The sequence below is a fragment of the Gekko japonicus genome, unplaced genomic scaffold (assembly GCF_001447785.1).
Source record: "Gekko japonicus isolate JY-2015 unplaced genomic scaffold, Gekko_japonicus_V1.1 scaffold357, whole genome shotgun sequence".
Taxonomy (NCBI): Eukaryota; Metazoa; Chordata; class Lepidosauria; order Squamata; family Gekkonidae; genus Gekko; species Gekko japonicus.
The window spans coordinates 1184338-1212126 of NW_015175366.1; the positions used below are offsets into that span (position 1 = coordinate 1184338).

At 43.9% G+C, this 27789-nt stretch overlaps 1 protein-coding gene across 1 annotated transcript in view; it reads left to right on the forward strand.

Annotated features, from left to right (window-relative positions):
* Nucleotides 1-27789, forward strand: part of COLEC12 (collectin subfamily member 12) — a 175668-nt gene that overhangs the window by 137907 nt on the left and 9972 nt on the right. Inside the window, exons 3-6 of the mRNA XM_015425463.1 lie at nt 8446-8568; nt 11327-11425; nt 12281-13327; nt 27369-27789. The exon at nt 27369-27789 is cut by the window's right edge and continues 23 nt beyond it. Of these exons, the coding sequence (XP_015280949.1) occupies nt 8446-8568; nt 11327-11425; nt 12281-13327; nt 27369-27789 (1690 nt within the window). The remainder of the gene's footprint in view (nt 1-8445; nt 8569-11326; nt 11426-12280; nt 13328-27368) is intronic.

The window sequence follows — 27789 nt, forward strand, 5'->3', positions numbered from 1 at the left end:
GTGGACTCTATGGCATTTTACCCTGCTGAGGTCCCCCTACCTCCCCAAACCCTGCCCTCCCCAGGCTCTACCCCCAAAACCTCCAGGTATTTCCCAACCCACAGCTGGCAACCCTACCCCCAAGATTCAGCTCCTCCTTCCTTATCACCGGTCTAGGAGGTGGCAGCTTCTCAGCCTCATCCTTCGTCTCACTCTTGCTGTAGTTTGTGAAATTCAGTAGGGCAGGTTCCTCTCTACAAAGGGTGACAAGAACAGCAGGGAAAGGGAAGGGAAGGCTCTACATGGGTAATGTTCTTCATGACAAGAAAGTAGAGGAGGCGTCCGAGTGGAAGGTAAGGAAAGAGAGGCAAGCCTGCTCTGTGGATTTTTATACTGTCCACTTAGGAGCACAACGGTGGCCTTCACACTAGCCCGTGTCAGCTATGCTGCCATGGGGGTTGGGGAGTTCATTCTGTGTCTTGTTAATTGCTATTGCATTCCTATCCCTGCTGTTCGGCCTTTGCTGAAACGCTTATCTCTACAGATGTGCAGGAGGAGGTTGTATTGTCTGGAGGCTCCTATGTACCGTGAGAGACTCCTGGTTCCCAGCTTTAGCCACCTTCCTAACTTATCCCCTGAGCAGGAGGGTACCTAATTGGCCCATGCCATGGGGGGGTGTGCATACGAATACCCTATATCCTATTAGGCTCTATTGGTTGCCGCCATTCTTAACAGTGCCTGTGTTACTGCATCTATAGCTTTGCAATAAAAGTATAACCATTTCTGAATGCATGTACTTCGTTGTTAGCTGTGGGTTCTGACAGCCAGTGAGCTAATGTGCTGCTGCTGCTTGGGATGGGTGGATGGGATTGGCCTGATCTAGGCTAACTGGGCTGCCACTGCTATTGCTTAACTGCATAAGGAGCAGCTCCTTTCTGCTTCAACAAGACTTCTCATTCATTCTGGTTAGGAGGGGAGAAGACACATGCATGGTGGTTTGCTGTTCTATGGAGCTGGTTGATCTTTCTGGTTTCTAATCTTATTCTGTACACTCATCCCTATGTAGCAGTTTGTATTGGTTTAGTAAGCTAAGATCAATCAGTGCATCAAGTGCGTATTTGCAGAGTACAGACTCAGTGTATAAAAGCACAATCAGAGAGAATATACAGTCTGCCTTTCCTTTTCTTTATTTTGCAGATGAGTAGTGTAGGCTCAGTCCAGTCTGCCAGCCCCAATTAGCGTCACCCACCACTGTCCATGAGCCTCCAAAAAGCATCACTGAAAATGGACAAAAATAGTAAAACTGTTAGTAGTAAAACTGCTTATCTGCAATCCAAAAAGAATCTGCAGATGGGACCCCCCACATGAGAACAAAGTCCCCAGTCAATGGAATATAATACTAGAAAAACAAATCCTACAGAGGTTGGTAACAGGAGGATGTCTGTTTAGCTTGTTTTTTGTGACTGTCTTGGCTCCCAGAGAAAGGGGGTCCCCAAAACATGTGTGCCAGCTGGATCCCTTTGTACTGAGCGCCAGCCTGTTTAGCCAGATGTCCTCCCAACAGAGACAGAGAAAAAAATAGAGCTCTTATTAAAATAAGTCAGGACACAGAAAAGTGTGTCAAGTGAAAGGAGGCCCATTGTGTCCCATCTGATACTTATTAAATGTTGTTTAAGTCAGCAATAAGAAATGTGCAACATTCGGAAGTGACCCTGCCTCTCTGGTATGCACCACTAGTGACAAAAGTCTGAGGGCAGCTCAGCATTAAAGCCATGTGCTTGGATTGCATAATGGAATGCGCAAACCATGGAACAATAACAACACATGAAAATCTGATGCAAACAAGGCTCAGCTCTGCATGACTGAACACATGACCTCCTCTCAGAACAATCTATGGAGATCTAAGTAAGCTACTAAAGATATGTCAGAAAGCTCTCAAAAATAAAATGATTAACTGCACACAGACAAACACACACATCTTTTCTCAAAATGAAATAATTGTGGCAGTGCTGCACCACTTGTGCATACCTAAGTCCCTTGATTTTACTGGGACTTTTAATAGGACATCTCTCTATATTAATAATTGAGTTTTCGTGTGACTCTTTTCTGAATGTTCCACACGCTTCCACAGCCTTTGGGTCCCTGCACTGTCAGTCTGACACTGTACCAATCCAGTGCCTGCGAAGGCGGCACCCAGCATCTCAGCCTCAGTGGAGTGCGAGACGACAGACAGACAGGCTGCTTGCAGGGGAAACAGAAACCAAAGCCAGGCTGGGAGGGCCCTTTTCGTCGGCCAGGCTGCTTGCCTCTCCCTCCCCCGCCACTGGAGTGGAGTCTCACAGCCACCCCTTCACAGCAGTGCTCGCACAGAGCTCTTGCCCCTGCCCCGACCCGCCCGGCCTTCTGCTTCCCTTTCCTCCACCAGACAGATGCCCGCTTTGTGTAGCACCCCTCCCACAGAGGGGGGGGGATGAGCAGGAACTGGAGACCACCAAGGCTTCTCTGCAGCCGGCCACCGTCAATCTTCTCCTGTCCCGTCCTGGTAAGCGCCACTGCTTAGGGCGGGGTGGGTGGCCTGGGGGTGCAAGTTGTGGCCCCTGCATACCTTCCCCTTGCCTAGTGCGAAGCTCTGTCTGACGGAGCCCGCTTGAAGTCTCCATCCCCAGCGGCCATTGAGGGGAGTGGGCTGTTGCCGGGCATGTGCAAAGCCTGGCGGAGCAACCCTCATCGCCTCAGATTGATATAACCCCTCTCAGAGAGAATTTTGCAGAAGAAAAGTCCTTCTTGCATACCCAGTCCTAAAAAAAAAAAAACAACACCATCCCGGCCAACATGCTCAAACACTGATTTAGTTCAGGTCCTGTTTGCCAACTATGATCTGATTTTTCAATGGACTGTTCATATGTTTGTTGATCTGTTTGTGGCTGTTTGATAGGTCGCTTCACCATATTGTTTCCGAGCAGTACAACAAGGTGCATTTCGTGGATTCACACTCTCACAGAGCCCCACTGAGTTCTGCTCCCCCTGCCTGTCCTTGCTGTGCCACTCTTCTAGTCAGCACAAAATGGTTTAAATAGAGTGTACTATCAGTCACAAATCACATAAATCAGTCCTAAACAAACACACACAAAAAAACCTTCCTTCTACTCAGTGTTCATTTTAGTAGTCCTCAGCCATGTTAATGGCTGCCAATCTGTTTGGATTGGCAGCATTTTCACTCACATGCAGGGTTGGGGGGGGGGGTGCAAACCCATTCAGCAGGCATCCAAGTCATTCAAGTGCTTAACCAAACAGATCAAGTGATTGCCTCAAGTCTGATCATTACAGTTGAACACTCTAAGTTCAGCTTTCAAACACAGTCAGAGCAAGCTTCTTGCAGCATCCCTTCCTCAGAAATCCTCTCAGATCTGGAGCTCCTGCCTTCGCTACTGTTGCAGCCGTGGATGCAGCCTCAGAAATAAAGCACATCATCTCAGTTAGAGAACTAACATCCAGTGGGAGCCCATCATACACACCTCCACCTCCCCATGCTACCTCAGAAGGATCTGATGGATAGCCAATCCCTTATTCAAACAAGGCAACCACAAGTTTAGATATAGCTTGTCCATCTGATGCAGTCAAAAGCAACTAGAAGTTAATTAACTAATTACTGATTTCCTCATGTCTAAATTCCCGGTCTCTCAATAGGCAAGCTGTCTAGTTAAAACACACGCACGCACACGCACACAGAAGAGAACCGGTGTTCCCTCTAAGCTGAGTTAGTGTGAGCTAGCTCACGGTTTTTTAGCCTCTGGCTCACACATTTTTGTCTTGGATCAGGAAGGATGGCTCCGGAGCAAACTAATTTATGCAGGAGCCAAATCGCTCGCTCACAACTTTAATGCCAGTAGTTCACAAACTAGGATTTTTGTTCACAAGACTCCACAGCTTAGAGGGAGCATTGAAGAGGGCAGTCTTGAGTTCCTGTCAAGACAACCAGTTAGGCTGCAGATTAGAATAGAGTTGACAGGCTTTTACTTTATTGTATATTCTGAATTGATAACTATTGGCCATATTCACCATAAATTGAGCAATTTCCATTTGTCAGTGTATCATTATAGTTTGCTCAACATAGCTAGGGATGGGCACAAACCAGCTCATGGACTAAATTTCATGATGAATTTTGACCAGTTCAACCGCCATGAACTTTCCACAAACTTTCAAGCTGTTCTTGGAGTTTCATGTTGGTTTGTGAATAGGTACATTTTCAGACAGACTGTCTCCACTCAATCAAAATGTTTGCCAAACTTCAAAGCAAAAGGGGCAGGAATTTCAAAGCAATGGGGGGATTCTTTCACCTCAGACTGTTTTCTTTTTCTTTGTGTCTTGGATTGCTATGGGCCTTTACAAGAAGGATTGCCCATTTGTCAGTTTCAAATTAGTCTTGTCAGTTTCAAGAGGTTTTTTTGCCTTTCCTTTGCCTTCCTTCCACTGGGTTCCCTGTCCATTTTCTTGCACTTGGTGTGATTCTGTGCTAGACATCAGTCCTGTTGAGCTGGCATTGCCACAATGGCACTGGATTCTGCTGGACACTCCTTGATTGCACTGATACTGAGGAGCAGTAGTACCTTGCACTGCTTCTGCTGGGCTTGCAAAAATCTCCCCCCCCCCTTCAGTTTCTACGACAGAGATTTTCTGTCTTGATGTTTGTCCTGTTGGCTTTGCGCTGCCATTGGTTCTGCTGGGTACATTGTCCTGGTTCTGCTGGGCTTGAAAAAAATGTCCCCCTCCCTTCAGTTTATACTAAAGGGATTCTCTGGTTTGACATTAGTCCTCTTTTACTTGCATTGCCACTGCTGGGCACTAGTACATTGCACTGGTTCTGCGGGGCTTGCAATCCCCTAGCCCTGGTTTGGAGTGTAATTCTGTGCTTTACATCAGTCCTGTTGAGCTGGCATTGCCACAATGGCACTAGGTTCTACTGGGGGGATGTACTAAAATGAATGACAGGATTGCTATTGGAAACAATGGGAGAGGCTTGAAGGACCATTGGCAATAATGTAAATCCCTCTGCTGGGCACTAGTACATTGCACTCTTCTACTGAGAGATTCTACGGTTTGACCGTAGTCCACTGGAAACAATGGAGTATGGGGGAAACTTATTTGGGGGGCTGCAACTTGGACCTCATAAATCCAATCCCCACCAAACTTTGAGGGGAAGTAGAGGAGAGTCAGCTGGAGATCCTGTGCAAGTTTTGTGTCTCTAGCATGCTGGGAAAGTGTTCTACCACATCATGAAATTAATGAATTAAACGAGTTCATTTGGCCCCTAAAAGTTCATGACAGTTTGTAGTTTGTGAACTGGGCACACCATGAACCACGAACTTAACAGCATTTTCCCAGTTCATGCCCTAACCATAGCTTTTTTAACTTAGTTCGAGAACTTGTACTGATACAACTAAATAAGCACTAATATTACTAAATAAAGTATATTTTCTAACTACTTTCTCCTCTTCTTGACCCCAGCAAACCAAACATTACAAAACTCCCTTTTCATTAGCAGGATACCCAAGTTAACTCAGAAGTTCCCATTACTAGACAAGGAAGTTTCCATAATTTAGTGGCTGACTATAGCAAATTTGATCACAAGTGATAGTTTTAAGCTTTCTGGTATCTGGAAAATGATTAGGAAATATGTTCTGTGGTTAGCTAGGCTGTTTTAAATAGTAACTTCCTCTTTTGTTGTGCCTGCAGCTCCTTTGCTTTCTGAGTTAACAGTAAATCTGACACAGAAGGGAAAAGATGAGGATTCAAAATACTACTATGCCAGGTTACTAATGTTAATTTGCCAGATAATGTTTGTAATTGCTGTTAAGTCACAACTGACTTATAGCGACCCCAACAAGGGGCTTTCAAGATAAGTAAGAAGCAGAGGTAGTTTGCCCTTTGCCTTCCTCTGCAGAGTCTTGGTGGTCTCTTCCAAGATCTGATGAAAGCAGCTACATCATGCCACCTTCCCTCCCAGTTGGCCAGACTGCTTAGATCTAAGTCGGGTTTCACTGCAATTCTTTGGCCATTTCTTCAGGAATATTTCAGTCATCACTGGGCTTCAGACTAGCAGTGGAGCAACATCCCAAATTATCTAACACCTCAGATGATAGCCTTTGACTTGACTCCTGTCAAGGGATACCAGCCTCCAAGTGGGACCTGGGGATCCCCTGGAGTTACAGCTCATCTCCAGAGTGCAGAGATTAGTCCTCCTGGAGAAAATTGGTGCTTTGGAAAATAGATTGTATGACATTGTACGCCATGGAGGTCCCTGTCCTCTCCAGGCTCCATCTCAAAGTTCCAGGAGTTTCCCAACCTGGATCTGGCAACCCTATTCCCCACTGGTGGCTGGGAGGTCCTGGCAACTCTAGTGCAGTCCCAGATTCTGCCACTGGACTTGCACTGCTCTACTTTATTGCTTGCATTGGGCTGTTGTGATGAATTGCACTTTTAAAAGTTTAGGTGTGTTGTAGAAGCAGGTAAAGGACTGTGAAAGTTTAATTCTTCACATAGCCAGAGAGCTATGGAAATGGTTGCAGCTAGAGGGACGAGGGTTTATTTGAACTTCTGTTATCAGTCCTTAATAAAAGCAGTTGATGCTGCCTCTGATGGAGTCTCTGAAAAGCAACAGTTCACAATGTAGGGGAGAAAAAGACCAGCCAGAGGCTAATCCTTATGGAAGCATAATTTACTCCTAAAGAGTTTTGAATAAATTTTCACCAGCTCATTAATTTGATGCAAGCAGTGTATTAATCTTAAAGTGCTCTGTTATAGGGTAATAGGGTAAAAGCTGAAGGAAGTTCATTATTCAGAGAATCAGATAGCTGCATTAATCCCTGTTTTCTGTATCTTCAGTGGAATAGCACTATGAATGAATGCAGCATTGATTGCAGCACAATTGCACACCTCTGTATTGATGTTACTATTGTATTTCCTGGAAAACCTGAAAAAAAAGGGAAGTATGTGGCTTATATCCTGCCAGACTGATAAAGGCATTATAGTCTAGAAAGGACTCTTGATATCAAAAGTTGGGGTTATAACAAAGCACCGAGAGCTTTCCTGGAGATTTGGGGATAGAGTGAAGCGTGTCATACATTCCACCCTCCTTATCTGCCGTTTCCTCCAGGGAACTCATCTCCGTAGACTGGAAATCTTAATTCATTATGAACTCCAGGTCCGACCTGGATCAGACCCACATGGCAGCTATTAGCCCTTTCAAAATACTAGGAAGAGCTGATCATGGCTCTTCTAGCAACATCTCATCGGTTTGGGGCATTATAGGTTCACTTTTCTCAAAGATATAAAGCTGAAGTCCATTTTACAGTTCCTGTAAGCTTTCCCTTACAATTATAACTAAGGCAAGATTCTTCTTGTGGTCGGAATCTTGAACAGTACATGTAAACTAAAGCTAAACAATGGTCTGTGATGGCACCCTATCTCCAGACCGAGAAACTAGGGAGTTAAATTTCACACCCTACAAACTTTTTTAAAAACTTTCTATTTTTATAATTGAGGCTTTGGGGACCTCTTCGGGGCTTCTAGTCCTTCGTGAGGGCAATGCTCGGATCCAGGGTGCCACCTGGCATTCACTGGCCCTGTTGTGAGGGCATTATAGATTTGAAAGAAACACACAGTAGGCCTGATGAAAACAACTAAGAAGCAGGTCAGTTTCAGTGGTATGTGTGGAGTAATTGTTTCCTCGTTTCCCTTTTCTCCAGGGCTTTCAGTGTTACTAGAGAGCTTGGTCCTGGAGAAGTGTAACAGTTACAGAACTGTTTGACTGATTCAGACTTAAAATATGGAACAGAAAGGCTTTTAACTTTTAACTGCTTTTGACAGGAACAGCACCCAAACTCTTTCTATCTTCAGAATACCTGAAGTCCCTAAAGCCTAACCAGCAGCCCTCCTAACCCTTCTCCAACCAAAGTCCAACAACTTCAATGCTGTCAGTTGGCCAGCGGTTAAACTGATGATGGTTGTTTATATCCCTTTGATGTTATGTTTCCATTTCCTTAGTTCTTCTCTAGACCAGTTTCTCAACTTTTAAAAAATCATCTGTGGTTTTCTGTAAAGTGAGACTGAATATTTAATTTAATGAATATATGTGTGGTTCATCCAAAAAAGGGGGCAGCCTTCCTGGAGTTTGAGCCAAGGCAACAGACAAAACCAGCATTGTACACTCCGGTGTTGTTGTTTGGGGGGGGCACATTTGTACACATCCCCAGTGGTGTCAATGCATGAGTCAACTTTGTTTCCAGTGATGACTATATAATTAGTCTCTTTCAAACCTTCAGATTAACATATGGTATGGCACCTTGTTTCCTTTTAGCATGTGCTGTTGCAGTCTTTCATTTGCAGAATTGTGTGTGTAACAAGAATCAAAACAGAAAAGAACCTTGCAGATTTCCACTAGATCTAAAGTTTTGTGTTCTTTTGCAGGTATTCAGGAAGGAACACAATGCACCAAGTGTAAAAGTAACTGGGCCCTGAAGTTTTCCATCATACTCTTGTATATATTATGTGTCTTGCTGACAATAACAGTAGCTATTCTGGGATACAAAGGTATGTTGCACATTTGTCATATTATCTCCCTGTCAAGCCAGAATCCAATTTAAAAAGGAACAAATACAAGGAATTTAAAAAATGCATTTCAAGATTGAAGTGTTCACAGAATATACTATAATGATACCTCTGTCAATACTAGACTTATTAATACACTTTCTCTCCTACACCAAATATGTTTTCTGATTGGTAAAGGGACAGTTCATAGAATTGCCTGCTGGACCATAACCTCGAAGCTAGACTACTGTAATGCTCTCTACATGGGGCTGCCCTCGTCCCAAATCCAGAGGCTTCAGCTGGTGCAGAATGCAGCAGCCAGGCTGTTTTGGGTCTCCCCATGTAGGAGCACATTCAGCCTGCACTAAAAGCACTGCCTGGCTGCCTATAGCATACCGGATTTGCTTCAAGGTGCTGGTGCTTACCTTTAAAGCCCTTTATGGACAGGGGCCTACCTACCTGAGGGACCACCTTTCCCCACATGTTCCTCAGAGAGCACTGCAGTCAGGATCCCAAAACCATCTGGCCCTTCCGGGCCCTAAATACATCAGGCTGGCATCAACTAGGGCCAGGGCCTTTTCAGTGGCAGCTCCGCACTGGTGGAACGAGCTCCTGGAAGAACTCAGGGCCCTGCAGGACCTTTTACAGTTCTGCAGGGCCTGCAAGATGAAGCTCTTCCACCAGGCCTTTAGTTAAGGGGCTGCACCCAACACCCTAAGGCCCTGTGCCCAATACCACCACCGACAGCCTGAGCTTCACCGACTTTAAAATCAATTACCGACTATATTCTCTAGTATGTTGATGCTTCCCTGCTTTTGCCATCACCAATTAAATTGTTGACTAGCACCTTATGTTATGTTTTTTAAGCCTTTACTTATATTCTTGGTTTGGGTACTGCATTTTATGTAAGCTGCCCTGAGCCTGCTCTGGCAGGGAGGGCGGGGTATAAATAAAATAAAATAAATATATGCTCATCTGTGCACATGCACTCAGTTCCTGTAGCCCATACCACCCCATTTCCTTTTTGGAGGGCAGAAGGATCACAGAAAAAGAGTGCATGCAGATGCCTTGGTCATAACTAACGGCGAATGTGTGCAATCCCAATGTTTTACTGTTTGTGTGAAATGTCCAGCCCATGTTTTGAGAACCAGCCTTACACCTCATTGATTTCCAAGGACTGGGTTTTTACTAAGTATCCTTAGGAATGCAACTTTTGCCAGATGAAAACAGGCAGGCTCAGTTGAGAGAAGGGAAGGAAGATGTATTAGTGATGGAACCTTCATTCCTGAGCCCTCTGTATTATAATGTACCAATGAAGTCTGTGGGGCTGAAGATGCTGGCAGCAATCGGCTTGGCATCTGAGACATTCAATTTCATTTGTAACCTGACCTTTTTTCAAATTCCTGGAACAAAAATTAAGAATCCAACTAAACAGAGTAACAGTTTTGTAAAGTATGATTCTGTGAGGGAAGTAAATAGGCATTAGCTGCATAGATCCCTTACACAAATCTTAGGGACAGGAAAAACTTTATAGGGTCTTCTTAGAAACATGGAAACTCTAGAGGCAGCAAGATGTATGTACTTCACAAGATGTATGTACTTCACAAATTGATCCAATTAAGTAGTCATATGCCCTACAGGAAAAGGAGATGATGTAAATCCTGCAGAAGTCTGAGCCCTCTAGAAGATATGGTCCAGGCAGAGTCCCTCAATATGCAATGGGAGTGAATGGAGGCACCAGACTATGAGTGATCTGCTTTTACTTGTAACTTTGCCAGGACCAGTTTTCATTTCCATTACAGTTTATAACACAAAAATGATAGTCCTAGAATCTGGTTTCTAATTATTCTAACAGAATAATTGAAAGCTCTTGTATAGTAATAAATAATAAATCTACATAAATGGTAATAAAAGAATTTGAACTCAGATTATACAAATTAGGGGAAGCAGAGCAAAAACCAAACAGCACTGGCCAAGGTACACCATGACCCTTTATGTCTCTAGAACAGCTATACAAAACTAACAGAAATTCAAATGAGCTTGTCAGTGAAGCATACCATAAACAAATGGGAAACTGTGTTTGCTTCCCACAGTAACCAACCAAGTGGAACAAGGGAGAAATGCTTCCCGCTCTGAGACTCATTAGACCTTGAGCATGAAAATAATTAATGTCCCTAGAAGCTCCTCCACTACCTATGGAGGGGGATCATTGCTCCTAATATTGATCTATCCTATCATCTCCCTCCCACTATATTATTGCCATTTATAGTGTCTCAGGAAAAAGCAGCATAAAATATTGAGTTCACCCCAAACTCTGTAGCATTACAGTCCCTCTGCCAGCATAAGTTCAAATGACAATTGCAGCATTTGGAGATAGTGACAAGCCCTTCATATGCATGTCCCATAGGTGAAGTCAGTCTCACCTGTAGTATATGGAACCTGTCTCTTTAGGTCCTAAGTGGGAACGCCTCTCTTCACATGAATGGCTGTGTCTCCTGGAATATACTAGTTAGAGCTGCTGTTGTTGGTAGCTGGGACTCCAGCCATTGTTAAGTTGTTCCCTGCCTTGCTGTGCTGCACACTAAAAAAAGTTTTGAAGACATCCTGTTGCTACATCTCCCCAGCCTTAGGGCAGACCATTAACCCACCTCCACAGTGAGTGCACTTTACAGAGGAGCCAAGCACCACATTGACAGTCAGATTCTGTGCTGTAACAGGTCATAAAATTGTTTTGCTAACATATTGTCTTCATTTATTCCAGTTGTAGAAAAAATGGATAATGCTACTGGTGGCATGAACACATCACACAGCATATACAATGAGAAACTTTCAAAAGTGGAAAGTCGCCTGAAGAACCTGGGTAATCCATATGCATTCAAAAGCACTAACACGATCATTGCTTCTTTAGTTTATTGTTCGATCTGATTTTTCCAACAGTTAACTAATACTTAAATTCCATTTGCATTTTCCTTTTTTTTTTTTAAGGAAGCACTTGCTGGTGCATCTGTTTCCGTTAGAGAAAAACTTGCGGTTGATCCTGTACCAACCTACCAGCTTGTTCCATATTTTGCTAGCTGGTAGTTAGTCTGAATCTCTTATTGTCTAACTGGCTACATGCTGAGCACAGTACATACAGTGTATACATGCCTGATGGCTGGCAGCTTTGATAGCAGGGCTGTGGGAAACCTGTGCCCAAGAACTTAAAGAGTAGCTCTCAGTCAGAAAAACAAGTACTAACTAGGTGGCCAGTGCTCTGGCTCAATGTTAAGTAGTTACACATGTTTAATTAATCCACAGAAGATTAGAAGCTCTTGTAAATTAAAAAAAAAAAGCAGGTAGCTATCTTGGGCCATAGTAAAGTCCAAGAAAAAGCCATGTAATACATTGTATTAAGATCAACCCTGTATTATTTTGGTTTGGTCTTAATAGAAGTTATTACATACATTGGTTCTTGTGAAATCAGTAGTGTTTAGTCATGCCTGTCTCTAGGTTGTACCTTTTGTTTTATACCAAAAAGATCTAACATGTTATATTAATATGCGCAGGTGATTCACAACATAATGCCAATAGAACGGTCATTCTGTTTCCCAGGAATCAAAAACAGATGGTCATATGCCAGACATTTTCTAGTGTGTCTCACCAGTCAAATGATGAGATTGCCTAAGAGTTCCTAGTGTAAACAGTAAACAAAACTTCTTTACCCTGTTTTTTTCAGGTAATGAAACAGATGAGAAAGCCCAGAACGTCAATACAGAACTTTCCAACTTCAAAGCTGATATCCTGGCCCTGCATCAGCAACTTCATGAGATTTCAGAGAAAACAGCAAAGAACAAAGATACGCTAGAAAAGTTACAGGAATCTGGAAGTGTGCTAGATAACAGGCAGACCCAAATGAAAGGTGTTCTGGATAGCAACTCTTTCATGATCCTCAATGTCAACAAGACTCTCCAGGTCTACAATGGCTATATCAGTGAGCTCCAGCAAGACAAGAATAGCATTCAGACAAATTTGCAAAGCCAAGTACATTCACATAGTGTAGTCATCATGAACCTAAACAACCTGAACCAGACCCAAGTCCAGCAAAGAGATCTTATCAGTGCTTTGCAGAGATCTGTGGATGATACAAGTCAGGCTATCCAAAGAATTAAAAGTGACTTTCAAAATCTTCAGCAGGTTGCCCTCCAAGCACGGAAGGACACTGAGTGGCTTAAAGAAAAAGTTCAGAATTTGCAGATGTTAGCAGCCAACAACTCAGCCTTGGCCAAATCTAATAACGATACACTTGAGGATATGAGCAGTCAGCTTAGCTCATTTAGTGGGCAGATGGACAACATCACTACTATTGCACAAGCTAATGATCAAACTTTGAAGGATCTCCAGGAGCGCCATAAAAAATATGAAAATGGAACAGCTGCCAAGTTTAACCAGCAAGAAGAGCGATTTCAGAACTTTGAGACGGATATAGTCAACATCATTAGCAATATTAGTTACACTGCCCATCATCTAAGGACATTAACTAGCAACCTCAATGAGGTCAGGACAACATGCACAGAAACTCTTAGTAAACACACAGATGAGCTGACTTTTATGAACAACACATTAGCAGATATTCGCCTGGATGCTACTAGCCTCAAGATGCAACAGGATGTGATGAGGACAAGATTAGATACAGAAGTATCCAATTTATCGATAATAATGGAAGAAATGAAGCTGGTGGATTCCAAGCATGGCCAGCTCATTAAAAATTTCACCATCCTGCAAGGTAAGAAGTGTCTTTGATAATGCTTTGGATATGGGCTTCAGGTACTGCTCATATTGTTCATATGTATATTGCTTTGTAAGTCATTTTGAGTCCCTAGTATGGGAGAAAAGAGTGATAAATATTTAAATAAATGAATACATTTTCACTGCACACAAGCTACTCTATCAGCCAATATGAAACCACTGATCTTGTCTAATCCTTATTCACTTCTTAGTGGTTTTTTCGTCACATATGAATCCAGCCTTTCATATATCAGCCTTCCTGAACCTGTCTGGAATTTGAACATCTTTTAATCTAGTATCATCTCATTCAAATCAGGATCTTAGGGGATTTTCCCTAATGAAAATCTTTTTAATGTTTGCGTTAACTTACAAACAAAATCTAGAAGGGTATGTGGGACATCAAGCACAAATCCCTCCTAAAGAGGAAATGAATAAAAATATGAGCTCAACTATTCCCCAAACAATTCAATTTTAGCAAAAACAACAATGGATAGTTAAAACTAGCTTTTAAACTAGCCATGCTATTTCTTTGTACATCAAAGAACACTTTCTGAGATAGCCATGGACGTAAATTTGTTCACAGATAAGACACTGGCCCTTTCCACACACGTCTTTTTCCTCGGTTTCTGAACACATCTCAGTCTTCCATTCTGCATTCCCTCCTGCTTGCACTGCTGCGTTGTGTTGAGGCTTCTTCTTGGTTCTGCATTTATTTTAGGGGGATCAGCACTCAGACTACTTCCAGCACACTGTTACCCCGCACCTCCCAGAAGTGCTTTCGCCATGAACCTTTATTCTGTTTTGAAATCAATATTACTACTTTAAGTGGAATTGTTTCTACAAATATTTAAGCGCCATCCACTGCCCTCCCCTGTTTCAGCCTCTTTCTCTTTGGTCTATGTTAGGCGGCCAATTTACATAACAGGTTTCCTCATAGGCAATTGCTGAACATTTACATTTGTTTAGAGTCCACAGCCGTTTGGAGGATGGGAGAGCTACTGGAAAAAAACAGTTTTTCAAGAAGCACTTCTAAGCCAGACAGACTTCAATCACAAACAATTCCCTCAAAATAAAAATGGATGCATGGATTGATGGTTTGCATTTTGATTTGATACTAAGTGTTGATAATTGTATATTATCCCTAGGTTATTCCTGTTACATAATGTTAGCAAACATTGCCCTGTTAACACTGAAATGCCTCATCCCCTCAGTGTCATTCCGATTTTCCTGGAAGAATTCCTTCCACCAGCCAGGGCTCTGTGAAAAAGGAGAGAACACAGGGCATTGAAGGGAAGGAAGAAGTATCATGCTGGTGCCTTGGCTACTCCTTCTCCAAAGGATAAAAGCAATCAGGGCTCAAAACAGACTTTCCCCCATGAGCATGCAGAAAGCATAATCTGCAGAGACTTGAGTTTCTGGCACAAAGTGTTGAAGAATAATTACAGATGCAGAATGAAAGGAAATTATTCCAATCAAGGGCATACTGCCTTGAGTTCCAGGAAAATTGGGAGTAAAGACTGAATGTAGAAAGACTCACTGTGGTATGTCCACCTCTATCTTCCCAGCATCATTTTAAGCTGAATTACAGCCCTGCAAGACCTGATTCAGATCATGGCTGTAGGGGGAAATGAGAGAGGTTTAAGCCATTCATTGCTGCTTAGGCCCCGGTCACACGCGCAGGAAACTGCGGGGGAGAAGTGTGGCTGTTTGCCCCGGGGCAAACTAACACGCAGTAAAGTGATCATACCTCCTGTGGAGGTTCTGTGGAGGTACCGTGGAGCTTCCGTGGTTACGGAGAGGCGTCGATCACAACACATGCCTGCGCGCAACGAAGAAGCGCGCGGCGCGGCGAACTGGGTTTCTTTTTTTGTGTACACTACGAATGCGCATGCTCCGTTGAGTGCTTATGCGCAACCACGGAGACTTGGGGGGAAAAAAAACCTTCTTCGCAAGGGGACATGGACGGGCGCCGGATGCCACCGGAAACGCGATCAGACGCCCGCCCTTGCCCCGCAGTTTCCGGAAACTAGTACCTCCGAGGTACTAGTTTTTTGCTCCGTTTTATCGGCGGTTCGCCACAGTTCAACCACGGGAGCTCTACGCTCCCCAGATGTTGCCGTGTGATCGTGCCAGGTAACTCCGCCTCTCTTCCGTCTATTTAGCGTGGCTTCTGCTCCGTGTGAACGGGGCCTTAATTTCACAAATAAGAAAAAGAGAACCCTTAAAGCATTTTTTCTACTTCTGCTGAACTGAGATCCACCTCCAGTCCCTAAGCAGAATGGGACACACTAAACTGCAAAAATATGTGGCATCACAGTCACATGACAGGAAGAGGGGGAAACTGAGTTATGACCTCAACAGCGGAGGGCTCTGTCATAAACTGCCCTCTCAGCACACACACCCCTTTCCTTCTCTGCAGGGTCCAGCCAAGAGTGATGGAGAGTGGTTGGTGCATGGTCTTTCAACAGAAACCTTTTCCTTCCCAGCTCCCCCAGGTCTAGGAAGCTAACCTGCTGATCAAAAAAAAAAGTATAAATACAATGCAGAAAGAAAGAATATTCTAGATCTCTGGAGAGATCTCATTAGAGCAGCCAAAGATAAAAATACATCTCCTTTTTGGAAGCTAGTCACAGGTAGAATCTCTGGAGTTAAGTCTCGAATAACTTCCTGCATTCCAGCGGATAGATGTGTTTCCTTTTTTAGAGAGATATACGAAGTCGATGCTCAAACTTCCTTGCCATTACTAGCAGAAAATCTTCCAAAATGGCCCCCTGTAACCATAGGCAAGATTGATGACCAGCTGAAGAATGCTAAAGCCCCAGGATCTGATGGTATTCCTCTAGAACTCTTGAAAGAGAATAAGGATTGGTGGGCCTCCTTCCTAGCTCCTCTCTTTACCTATATTGATAATTCAGGCCATATCCCTAAGTATTGGGGTATGGCTATAGCAGTTCCTTTTTACAAAAAGGGTAAGAAGGAGGACCCATCCAATTACAGGCCAATTAGTTTGTTGAACATCATAAGTAAGGTCTATGCGAGACACCTCTTAGATAAATTCTTAGATTGGTTAGAACAAGAAAACATCCTGGCAGATGAACAGGTGGGTTTTAGAACAGGTAGATCTACACTTGACCACTGCCTGACTCCTCAGCACCTTATTGAGAAGTATTCAGCTAGGGGTGCAACTTCACTTTATGCTGCCTTTGTCGATCTTAAATCTGCATTTGACTTAGTGTCTAGACCCCAGTTATGGAACAAACTTTTGAATTCAACTATAGACAGAAGACTCTTGTTACTAATTTGGGCTCTTTTTAAAGAGTCAGATGCAGTAGACTTGGACTTCTTACTGATCCTATTAAAACCTCTAGAGGTATCAGACAAGGATGCCTTTTAGCACCTGTGTTGTATATTTATTATATAAATAACTTAGCTAGCTGGCTTAACACTTCCGAACTTCATCCTCCCAAACTTGCAAATCGGCATATTTCAGTGCTATTATATACTGATGATACAGTGATACTTTCCAGAACTCCTGTTGGTCTGAGGAGAGCTCTTAGGAGGCTCACCATGTTTTGTGATATAAACTCCTTATAATCAATTATCAGAAAACCAAAATTGTAGCTTTTGGAAGCAGTCCCAAATTTAGGTCCTGGAAGATTAATGGCAACCAGATTGAGCAAGTCAATAGTTTTAAATATCTTGGTGTAGTTTTACAGGCTTCGGGCTCTAGGGTTAATCATAGTAAGTATGCTGCTGATCAAGGAGAAAGATCGGCAAATGCCATAGCCAAATTTCTTCGACTTCATGGGGGTCATTCTGTTCCTGCAGCCCTTAAATTATATAAGGCCAAAACTTTGGCTCAGCTGCTATATGGAATATTCTCAGGACCGCCTAGCTCATGCTTTCCTCCACAAGAAAGAGTACAATCAAAGTTTTTAAGAGCTGTTCTACAAGTCCCTAGATGTGTATCCAATGCTTGGATAAGACTTGTGTAACATGCTTCTCCTGTGGGCTTGGGAGAAACCCACCAGTGGCCATGGCGCCTGGCTTCCCTGCGGGGTAGACAATGCTGGGAGTCGGAGGTGGATCACAAAAGGGAGCTGCGGAAGGACCTCAGACGGGCAGGGGACGGGGGTAATGGCACCCCTCAAGTCCCTCTGCCCCGTGCGCTAGATACTGCTCCTGTTCTCTCTTTATCCTTCAGCTTCGCAGTTTCACTCCCTCGCACGCTGTTCCTCCCCAGTCTCTCCGAAGAGCTCCTCTTTTATTTCCCCCTTCCACTCCCGGTGCCGCCCCTCATCCCCACCTCCCGTCCTCCCGACCTGGCCCCGCCCCCTCTTATATACACAGATGCTCTCCAGGCGTCCGGGGCGTGGTTGCAAGCAAGCTGGCGGCGGTCCTGTCAGCCCTGGGGCCGCGCCACCACTGCCGCCACCTAGGTGTTTTGCCCCGCTTGGTCTCAGCTCCTCCTCGGTGGGGCCGGAGCCTCAGCTCCTGGGGTTGGCATGGCACGGCGCTCACTGTGTGGGTCTTGCCCTGCTGGCGCTGCGACCTCTGTCCGAACTGCTGGGCATCGAGCCGCTGTGCCGTGTCTTCGAGGGCTGCGGTGCCATCACTTCTCCATTCCTTTGCTGCCGTCGGGGTGAGTCAGGGCATGGGTGCGTCCCCGGGGGTGGGGGGTCCCGTCCCAGGACCGGGGAACTGGGACAACTTGAGACAGGTATTATAAGGGTTGAAGCCAGGGTGCATATCCTATCCATCTATATGTGGTTAAAAGGTCATCTTAACCCCCAAGGGCTGTTCCCTTTGATACTAAATTATAATTGTGAATTAAATTGGCTCAAGGCTGTTCAAAGACACATCAACAGCATTAGATTCTCTCCTGAGGTACTCTTATCTTGCGGAATTGAACAAGCAAAAAGACTAACTAAGCAGAGAATTGAAGATATAGAATGCCAGACTGACATTTCTAGTGTACCAAACATTATTGCACTGTCAAATGTCAAGTATGCTGTTGTGCTGACAGCTTATCTGGCTTCTTTGGAAATGAAAAGTATGCATTCGGAGAGTGATTTCAGCTAAGCATACCTTTATTTAGTCAGGAACAAAGACACCTTAACCGGCTCGCAGGCCGGCTTATATTCCCTCAGAGAAACCCACCACCAAACACCCCCCCACTCCCGATAGGCTATTTACAATGCCCAAGAGACCTATTGGCCTCTTGGCCTGGGACCTAGCCCTTTCTTTGGGCCTGGCTAGGATCCTACTGGCCCATTGTCTTTTGGCATGAAGCTAGTGGTGTTTGTGCCTGGGCAAGTCCAGGCATGCCCGGCCCTGAGAGGGCCTGATACAATACAGGAAATAAACAATTTAGAAGGGCGTTCACCTTGGCAAGGAATTCTGCACTCCCCTTTGCAGTGCTTGAAGGCAGGTATATCCCCTACCTTGAAAATTCCCTACCGTGAAAGATTATGTACTTGCCCATTAAGGGAGGTCGAGTCCATTGACCATATGTTCTTTAGTTGCCCATATTATAAAAAGGCTTGTTTGGAGATTATTACTCCATTGCTGGATAAGATTTCTGGTTGCACAAACAAAGCCAAGCTTGACTGTCTTTTATCTGATAAGAACTCTAAGATCACTTATCAAGTAGCTAGATTTTGTGCATTGATACAGAGGTTATGGAAGCTTTAAATCTTTTATTTTTGTATATTTTGTACTCTGTATGTTTCTAAAAACTACTAACTATATATGTGTGGCTGGTCTAGCAACTGTAATAAATTCTACTACATGCAATTCTACTACATGCAACCTGTTGTAGTCTGTCACCAGCCAGAGTCCTTATTTTTCCCGCTTCCCCTGTGGAACACTAGAAGCTTGGGTGTGTGAGTATACAGGCAAAGATGTATGAGAAGAATGCCCCCTTCTATCTTCAGTCCCTCAGCCAGTGCCATGCCTTCAGAGTCTTGCTGGATCCTGGTATTGTACATGGTAAAGTGTCTTAGGCAATGTGAATTTATTTATTTATTTTTGTTTATTTAACATTCGACTTATATACCGCCCTAAACCCCCCCCCATGGGGGTCTCTGGGCGGTTTACAATTTGTAGTGCTAGTCACTTTGTAGTTCCCTAACTATGGGCACATTCTCAGGGGTTGGGTCAGCCTACCTAGCACCCCGGTGGTGGCGGCTCTCCCTTCTGGTCTCCAGCTTCCGGCTTCCTTGGCTTCTTCGGTTGGCAGGACGCTTCTCTCGTGGTTCTTCTCCGGCGCGGTTCTTCTCAGGCGAGGCAGCTGTCTCGGCGTGTTACTTCGTCTCTCCCGGCCTCGGCTCTGTCCGATAGGCTCCGCCGCGCCGGGAGATGACGTCTTCCGCGCCTTCTGCTGCTCGCGACGGCCGCTCTCTGCTGGAACTCCGCAGGCCACCAGGGATCGCTCTACTGGTCTCGTTGTTCCGCCGCGCCACCTCATCTCTGCCGCCAGGATCCACCGTCACCGCCATCATTGCTGTTCCTTCACCACTGCCGCTGCCGCACACCACACTCCTCGGACGAGGGGGTGCCCCCTACCCTACTAAGGGTAGGTTCCCATTCATCTACTCACCCTTTAACGGGCTTTTGAACCGCTGGGTGGGCGGGAGCTGGGATGTAGGCCGGGAGCTCACTCCGGCCACGGTGGGGCTCGAACAGATGTTCGGCCAGATGTTAAAGCAGGCTGCATTTACAGCCTGCACCACCGCTCCCATGAATGAGATTTAAAAGCAGCCAAAAGATTTTTAAGAGGATGGATCTTTAAAACTAAGCAAAAGTGGTAATATAAACAAAGCACAGATAGATGGGAAATAATTGGAACACAGCTCCATATACTGTGGACCACAAGAAAGTAACCAAAAGGGAATGACTAGCTAACCTATACTTAGAGAGTGAGTGAGTCTTCAGCATGGAATGCAAGCAAGAATTAGAAGCTTGACAAATTCCCTTTCAAAGTCTTGGAACAACTCCTTCAACACATGCTTCTCTCCTTGGTGCAATGTGTCCACCCAAACTGGCAGTTTTTAATCTCTTTTTTCTGCAGCTTGTAAGTGCCTTTTTGGAACCAATCGTGCTTTTGGGGGACAGACAAAAAGTTTCCTTAGTCAACCCCAAAGTTTGGATTACTGATTTTAGGGCTACAGGGCTAGAAATTAAAGCTGATCCTCTTGATTCCCTGGACAGTTTGACCAAATGGTGAGATCTGAGGCCTGGACTCCCTTCAGTCCCCAGCTCATCTGTCACTAGGCATTTGTTTCTCTTTCTCTTGGATGTAACTTAAGGTTTTTTATTGCTCAGCTCAGAGACATGTACTTTGCACAAGAGTGCTATGTTTAAGACTGAATAGTAGTTATTCAGCACTCCTGGGCCCAGAGAAGGTTTCTTTAGCAGTGGGTGCACCACTGACCACATTAGGCAGGGGCGACTACCACCCCTCAGGGAGGCATTTACCTCTCAGCAGATTTAAGCAGCCAGGAGGGCAGTGGGTTGTACAAGCAGGTAAAAGGTAACGGTTCCCTTGGTCGAAAGCCAACCGAATCCGACTCTAGGGTTGCGGTGCTCATCTCCGTTTCAAAGTCGAAGAGCCAGCGCTGTCTGAAGATGTTTCCGTGGTCATGTGGCCAGCATGACTAAACACCAAGGCGCACGGAACGCTGTTACCTTCCCACCGAAGTGGTACCTATTTATCTACTTGCAATTACTTGCTCTCGAACTGCTAGGTTGGCAGGAGCTGGAACTAGAGACAGGAGCTCACTCCGTCATGCGGCAACTCGGGTCTCGAACTGCTGAACTACTGACCTTCCACAGCCTGCAGTTCAGCGTCTTAACCACTTGAGCCACCACAGCTCCTTGTACAAGCAGGTAGTAGGTCTCAAACTTCCAACAATCCAGTGCACATTGTCAGACTGAACAATCTGAAAGGTGTCCCACACAACAGGACAAATTGGTGCCCTCTGATCTTGTCACTGCTAAAGCGGAGTCCAAGTTGGAGTGGATGGAAGAGATTTTATACACAGTGTTTAGCAAAATGATCACAGTGGGCTACAGAACAGTCCACTTCTTCCTGTAGGCCGGTACCCCTAACCACCCAGAAGAGTTCGACAGATGTAAACTGTGCAGATGCAGTGGTGGCAGAGAAATATTGTTTCTTTACTGCCATTATTGCCAAGGAGTAGGCTTTAAAACGAGCTCTAGTCCATGCCTTGTTGGATTCATCCCAAGCCTTTCTGCATGGTTTCTCTGGCAGTCTCCACTGTCTTTGCATTGTTCACAGCCCGTCAGTAAATCAAGGGGTTGCTCAGGCTCTTAGAGCTGAGAGAGAGTGCCTAGGAACAATCATATCAGTTGCCCAGGTTGTTTCCTCATTCCAGAGGTCAACCAGGGAATAAACAGGAGCACTGACCATATCAGCAGGGAAATCCCATAATGCTGTCTGAAAACCCCAGATGGCTGCATCAGGCTACAGGGTTGGACCATCTTAATTGATCTCCCACCCCTGGAGAGTCTTGGTATCTGTGCAATACCGGCAAGTAATGATCTGTCCATGACAAAGGGATGTTTTTCAATCCCCCCCACCTTCAGATCACCTTCTTCCTGCCTGAGCAGAACATCTCATTAAGAGTATGACCTTTTATAATGTTTATAATGTTATGTAGTTTTTTTAATTTAAAATAAAAAGATATATTAAAAAAGGAGTATGACCGGCACAGTGTATGGGTCCTGTTATTACCTGAGACAGGCCCATGGTTGTCATGGAGACCGTGAAATCCTGAACCCTCCCCAAAATTAACTCCTTTCCCCATTCCCCAACACACTTCTCTTCCTGTCTACTGGAAGTTCCCCCTTGGCCACCTGAGGCTCTATGGGTTAGGTGTGACATAGGTTACTCATTGTCCTCCTTCAGCCAGGGTCATCTGTATTTATGAGGGGGGGCGTGGCGACCAGCAAAGCGTTTGGTCGCTCCTGGAGCAGCCTCCGCACCACTATCTTGGAAAACTAATTAAAAATAAACTTTCCGCTGCTGGAAAAGATCAAAACTGAGCCCAAGATATGAGGAAACCAAGAGGAGCATGGGCGAACAAAAAAGCACAACAAAAAACAACTTCTAAAGACACAAGAGTGGAATCGGAATCCTCTGAGCGAGACTCCTCACCCCCCCACACACACACTAGAAATGGAGCTGGAAGATGATGAAGAGGTACGTGTGGGGAAAAGGAAAAGAGAGAACTCTATTACAAAAAAGCAAATACAAGAAATGCTAGCTGATTTAAAAACAGAAATAAAATAAATAATAACACCTGTATTTAACAAAATAGATTTGACAAACAAAGTTTAAAAAGTTGAAGGTACAGCAAATACGGCTCTTGATGGAACAAAAAAAATGCCCAGGAATTAAATAAACTAAAAACATTTGAAACATGGGCAAAACCAAACATAATGTTATTAGAAATCGAAGTAAGAGAGTGTAAATTAAAATTTAGAGGGGTCTCGCCCAACTTTGAAATGAACAAAGAGATAACTACAGCTTTAAATCAATGGCTATCAGAACTCCTCCACTTATCAGGAACAATTGTAGTAAATGCCTATAGGCTGAACATGACACATGCTACCTCACCGGCATTAATCCCGGATGTAATTGCTGAAATTGTGGACATTAAAACTAAAACTAAAAAAAACATTTTGGATATGGCAAGGAAATTAATAGACACTACAGTCCCAAGTGTTTCTTGACTTGCCAGCTGAAATACTGAATGCCAGACGCAATTTACGTCCGATAGTGCAACAGCTAAATGAAATGAAACAGAGATACAGGTGGCTCCCACTTGGGCATTTATCAGTAACCTTTCATGGGAAAATACTAACAGCATATGACACAAAGTCCGGAGAAGAGCTCATTAAGGAAATACAAGAGGCTCAACAGGAATGAAAAACCAAAGCAGGAAGAAACAAAGAGACACAACAAAGGACTTTGAAATAAGACTGGAGAAATTATCATAATTTTAATTATTTTGACAGACTTAAGGATATATGATGGGCTTCAAGAATGGTGGTGTTAGGTTTCCAGGGATCCCCCCCCCCAACCCTCCCAATGGGAGAGTCCGCAGCACTCCCACGGGAGCAAGCACCGTGGAAGACGGCAGAGAAAGAAAAAGTGCTTAATGTAAGGATTTCCTTTTAATTTATGAAACCTGTAATTGTTTCCTGAGAGCCAGTTTGGTGTAGTGGTTAAGTGCGCGGACTCTAATCTGGGAGAACTGGGTTTGATTCCCCACTCCTTCACTTGCACCTGCTGATGTGACCTTGGGTCAGTCACAAGCTCTGGCACAGCTGTCCTTGAAAAAGAGCAGTTTGTGTCAGAGTTCTCTCAGCCCCACCTACCTCACAGGGTGTCTGTTGTGGGGAGGGGAAGGGAAAGGAGTTTGTAAGCCGCTCTGAGACTCCAAGTGAAGGGCGGGGTATAAATCCAATCTCTTCTTCTTCTAATCTCCTTCTTCTTGTGCTTGGAAAACAACAATAAAAATATATATTTTTAAAAAATCTGTATTTATATGGCACTGAGTGGCTCTACACTAGAAAAGTGAAACATCCCCATTTTCCTTCATGTTTCCACCTACTAAGCAGCAAAAAGCCCCTTATACCTGTGTACCTGCATGGGGTGCAAACTCAAGAATTATCCTTTGGGGCTGCAAATTTAGACAGCAATCCTGGGGTGGAAGTCATTTCACTGCATGGATCCTTGAGAGATTATACCAGGACTAGAGCAACTTTCACCCCACCATCAACTTGAGTATGAACCAGTCCACACAAGTTTTCTGGACACCAGTGTACAACAACACACCATAGGTGCATAATCATCCCCTTATACCAAAAGCCCACTGACAGCTACACATATCTACATGCTCCTAACTACTACCCTGAACATACCACACAATATGTAGTCTACAGTCAAGCACTACATTGCAACCACATTTGCGCCAGTTCCTTCTAAAAGGATTTATACCTGAAAAATGTATATCAAGCATTCTTAGGATTCTTGGGATTACAATACCCTCCCAATGAAGTGAAGACACTGATTAATAAACCCAGGCTGGTATGCAGGAATAGGCTACTACAAGATACACCTTAAAAAGATAACAACAGTGGTTGTCACTGGTAGCTCCCAGCTCATAGAATCATAGAATTGGAAGGGACCTCCAAGGTCATCTAGTCCAACCCTCTGCACACTGCAGGACATTCACAAATAGTTCCCCCTCCACACCCCCAGTGACTAAAAACCTCCAGGATCTCCAGCCAAACTGTCCAGGAGAAAAAATGCTTCCTGACCCCAAAGTGGTGATCAACATTTCCTTAGGCATGGAAGAAAGGGCCACAAGAACTAAACACTGATGCAACCCTTCCTGCCCTCCCTCTCATGATCTGCCTAAGTTCACACAATCAGCGTTGCTGTCCAATGGCCATCTAGCCTCTGTTTGAAAACCTCCTAAGAAGGAGAGCCCACTACCTCCCGGGGAAGCCTATTCCACTGAGAAACCACTCTGTCAGGAAGTTCTTCCTAATGTTTAGCCCATTGGTTCTGGTCCTACCTTCTGGGGCAACAGAAAACAACTCCATACCATCCTGTAGATGACAGCCCTTCAAGTTACTGTGGTTATCATATCACCTCTCAGTCGTCTCCTCTCCAGGCTAAACATACCCAGCTCCTTCAGCCTTTCCTCATAGGACGGTCTCCAGACCACTCACCATCTTTGTTGCCTTCCTCTGAACATGTTCCAGCTTGTCTATATCCTTCTTAAATTGTGGTGCCCAAAACTGAACACAATGCTCTAGGTGAGGTATAACCAGTGCAAAGTAAATTTATGTGATTTATGCATTTTAGGATAACCGATCTGTTTTTTGTTTGATTTGTTATAATGAGTTTTATGATGGATTTTAAGTGTATTTTTATGTATTGTGTAAGCTGCCCTGAGCCTGCCTTGGTGGGGAGGGCGGGGTACAAATTGAATAAAATAAATAAAAATAAATAAATAAAGCGATATTATCACTTCGCATGATCTGGATACTATACTTTTGTTGATACAGCCCAAAATCACATTTGTCTTTTTAGCTACTGCTTCACACTGCTGACTCATGTTCAATGTATGGTATACTAAGACACCTAGATCCTTTTTGCATATACTACTGCCAAGGCAAGTCTCCCCCATCCTGAAAAGAGTGTACCAGCCTTCTGGAAACTAAATGAGTCAGTAAATACTCAAAGAAAGTGTGCTGGAGTGTTTGGAAAACATTGGAACAAAAACCTCTCAACATAAAGATTTTTTTTCTTTTTTTGAATATATTTTTATTTGTTATACACAACTATAACTACACACAACATAACAAACATACAACGTGTAGTCTGGCTACCACATTTAAAACAGATCCGTCCTCTGTACCTTCTTAAGCATAAACTAAATAGACTAATTTAACATTTTTCCAAAATACTTAAGTTGCTTAAATATTCATTTCAATCCAATCATATACATTTGACCAATTTTTTTGAAAAACTGAATTCATATTTCCATGAATTTTATGTGTTAAGTTATCCATTTCAATCACCTCGATGACTTTGTTAATAAAATCCCATCTGTCTGGTATCTTTTCATTCTTCCAGTACCTGGCTAAAACTATTAGGATCAAGTGGTACCTGTAACTTCGTTGACTGCGTTATTATCATATTATTATTGCGTTATTATCATATTAGATATTATCATATTAGATATTATCATATCTTTTTACCACGTTACAGGTCCACCATACACGATAAAAGGATCCTACATGAGATTTACACTTCCAGCACACATTACTAACTCCTGGATAGAAGCGAGCTAACCTATCAGGTGCCCAATGCCAGCGATGACATACCTTAAAAACATTTTTCTTTTAATGGTACGGCCTTAAGCCATCTCACATTCTGCCATATCCCCTCCCATTTATCTGAATCAATATTCTTTCCTATATTCCTGGACCATGCAGTCATCAACGTCCTGTTATACTTATCAGTCGTCCTACAATCTAACAACAAAGAATATATCTTCTGTATCATTTTAACCTCCGGACCTAATAATATCTTATCCAATTCAGACATATTTATATTAACACCTATTTGTTTGTCTATTTTGTACTTAGATATTAGTTGGTTTCTTTCCCACCAAGACAGCTGAATCTGTTGAGATTGTAAAGTTTCTTGCGATTTTAATTCATTATTCTTATGTAGCAGAACATAAAGATTTAAGTAACTGTGGATAGTTTAAGAAACTCTCATTAGCCTGAAACATAAGAACTAAAGTCTGTGCATGTACTAGTTTTACCTCAGAGTTATCCACATTGAGTTACTTCAGAATTTCAGCTCCTGATTTCACCTGACATGTCCCCTCTATGTTGAATAAAATATTTAGTAAATAAGTGCCATTTTCAGTGGTTTAAGTTAAAGGGGGCTCTCAATCTTTCCCTCAGGTCCCTGGGCTGAGCCAGCAATAAAATATCACACTGACACAGAGTGGGACAGCCAGAGTTCTTCAGGAAGGTAGAAAACAGACCACTAGGGTGGCTCAGTCAGAAAGGGAAAGAAAAACAGAGGGAAAATCTTGCCTCTGAGGAGGGAAGTGGACAGGGCTGTCATATCTACCTAATAAGGAACCATTACATGCATCAGATGAAGTGGACTCTAGTCCACAAAAGCTTGTTTTCAGTTTATAACTTGTTATTCTTTTAAGGTGCCACAAGACTCCTGTTTGTTTTTTGTTTCATTTAGTTTCTTTGCTAATTTATTCTGTATTGTAAACTAAGTTTCTTGAAGTTCCAGGGATGGGGGGCAGGGAAGCCATCACATTTGAAAAGTTTTAAAATTGGTACAAATATTGAGTCCAAATATGTCCTTATTATAGAAATGAATTGCATTTACAGGATATTTACTTCATAGTAAACAAATCTCATTGCTATTCTAATTTTCCTCTATATTTAAATTATTTTAGGCCCTCCAGGCCCAAGGGGTCCCAAGGGTGACAGAGGACTTATAGGTCCTATGGGACTCCCTGGATCCAAAGGACAAAAAGGAGAGAAGGGTGAGCCAGGACCACCAGGACCACAGGGTGAGAAAGGACCAACTGGACCAACTGGACCACAAGGTGAAAAAGGCGGGAAAGGTTCCAGAGGTTTTCCTGGATCCAAAGGCCAAAGAGGTTCACCTGGGAAGACTGGTCTGCCAGGACCTAGTGGTGATCCTGGGCCACCTGGAATAGCTGGAAAAGATGGCCCACCAGGCCCTCCTGGTCCACCTGGACCCCCAGGGCTTCAAGGAACTGTTGGTGAACCAGGAATACATGGCCTTCGTGGGTTACCTGGCCTGCCTGGAATGCGTGGTTTACCAGGACCACCTGGACCTCCTGGGCCACC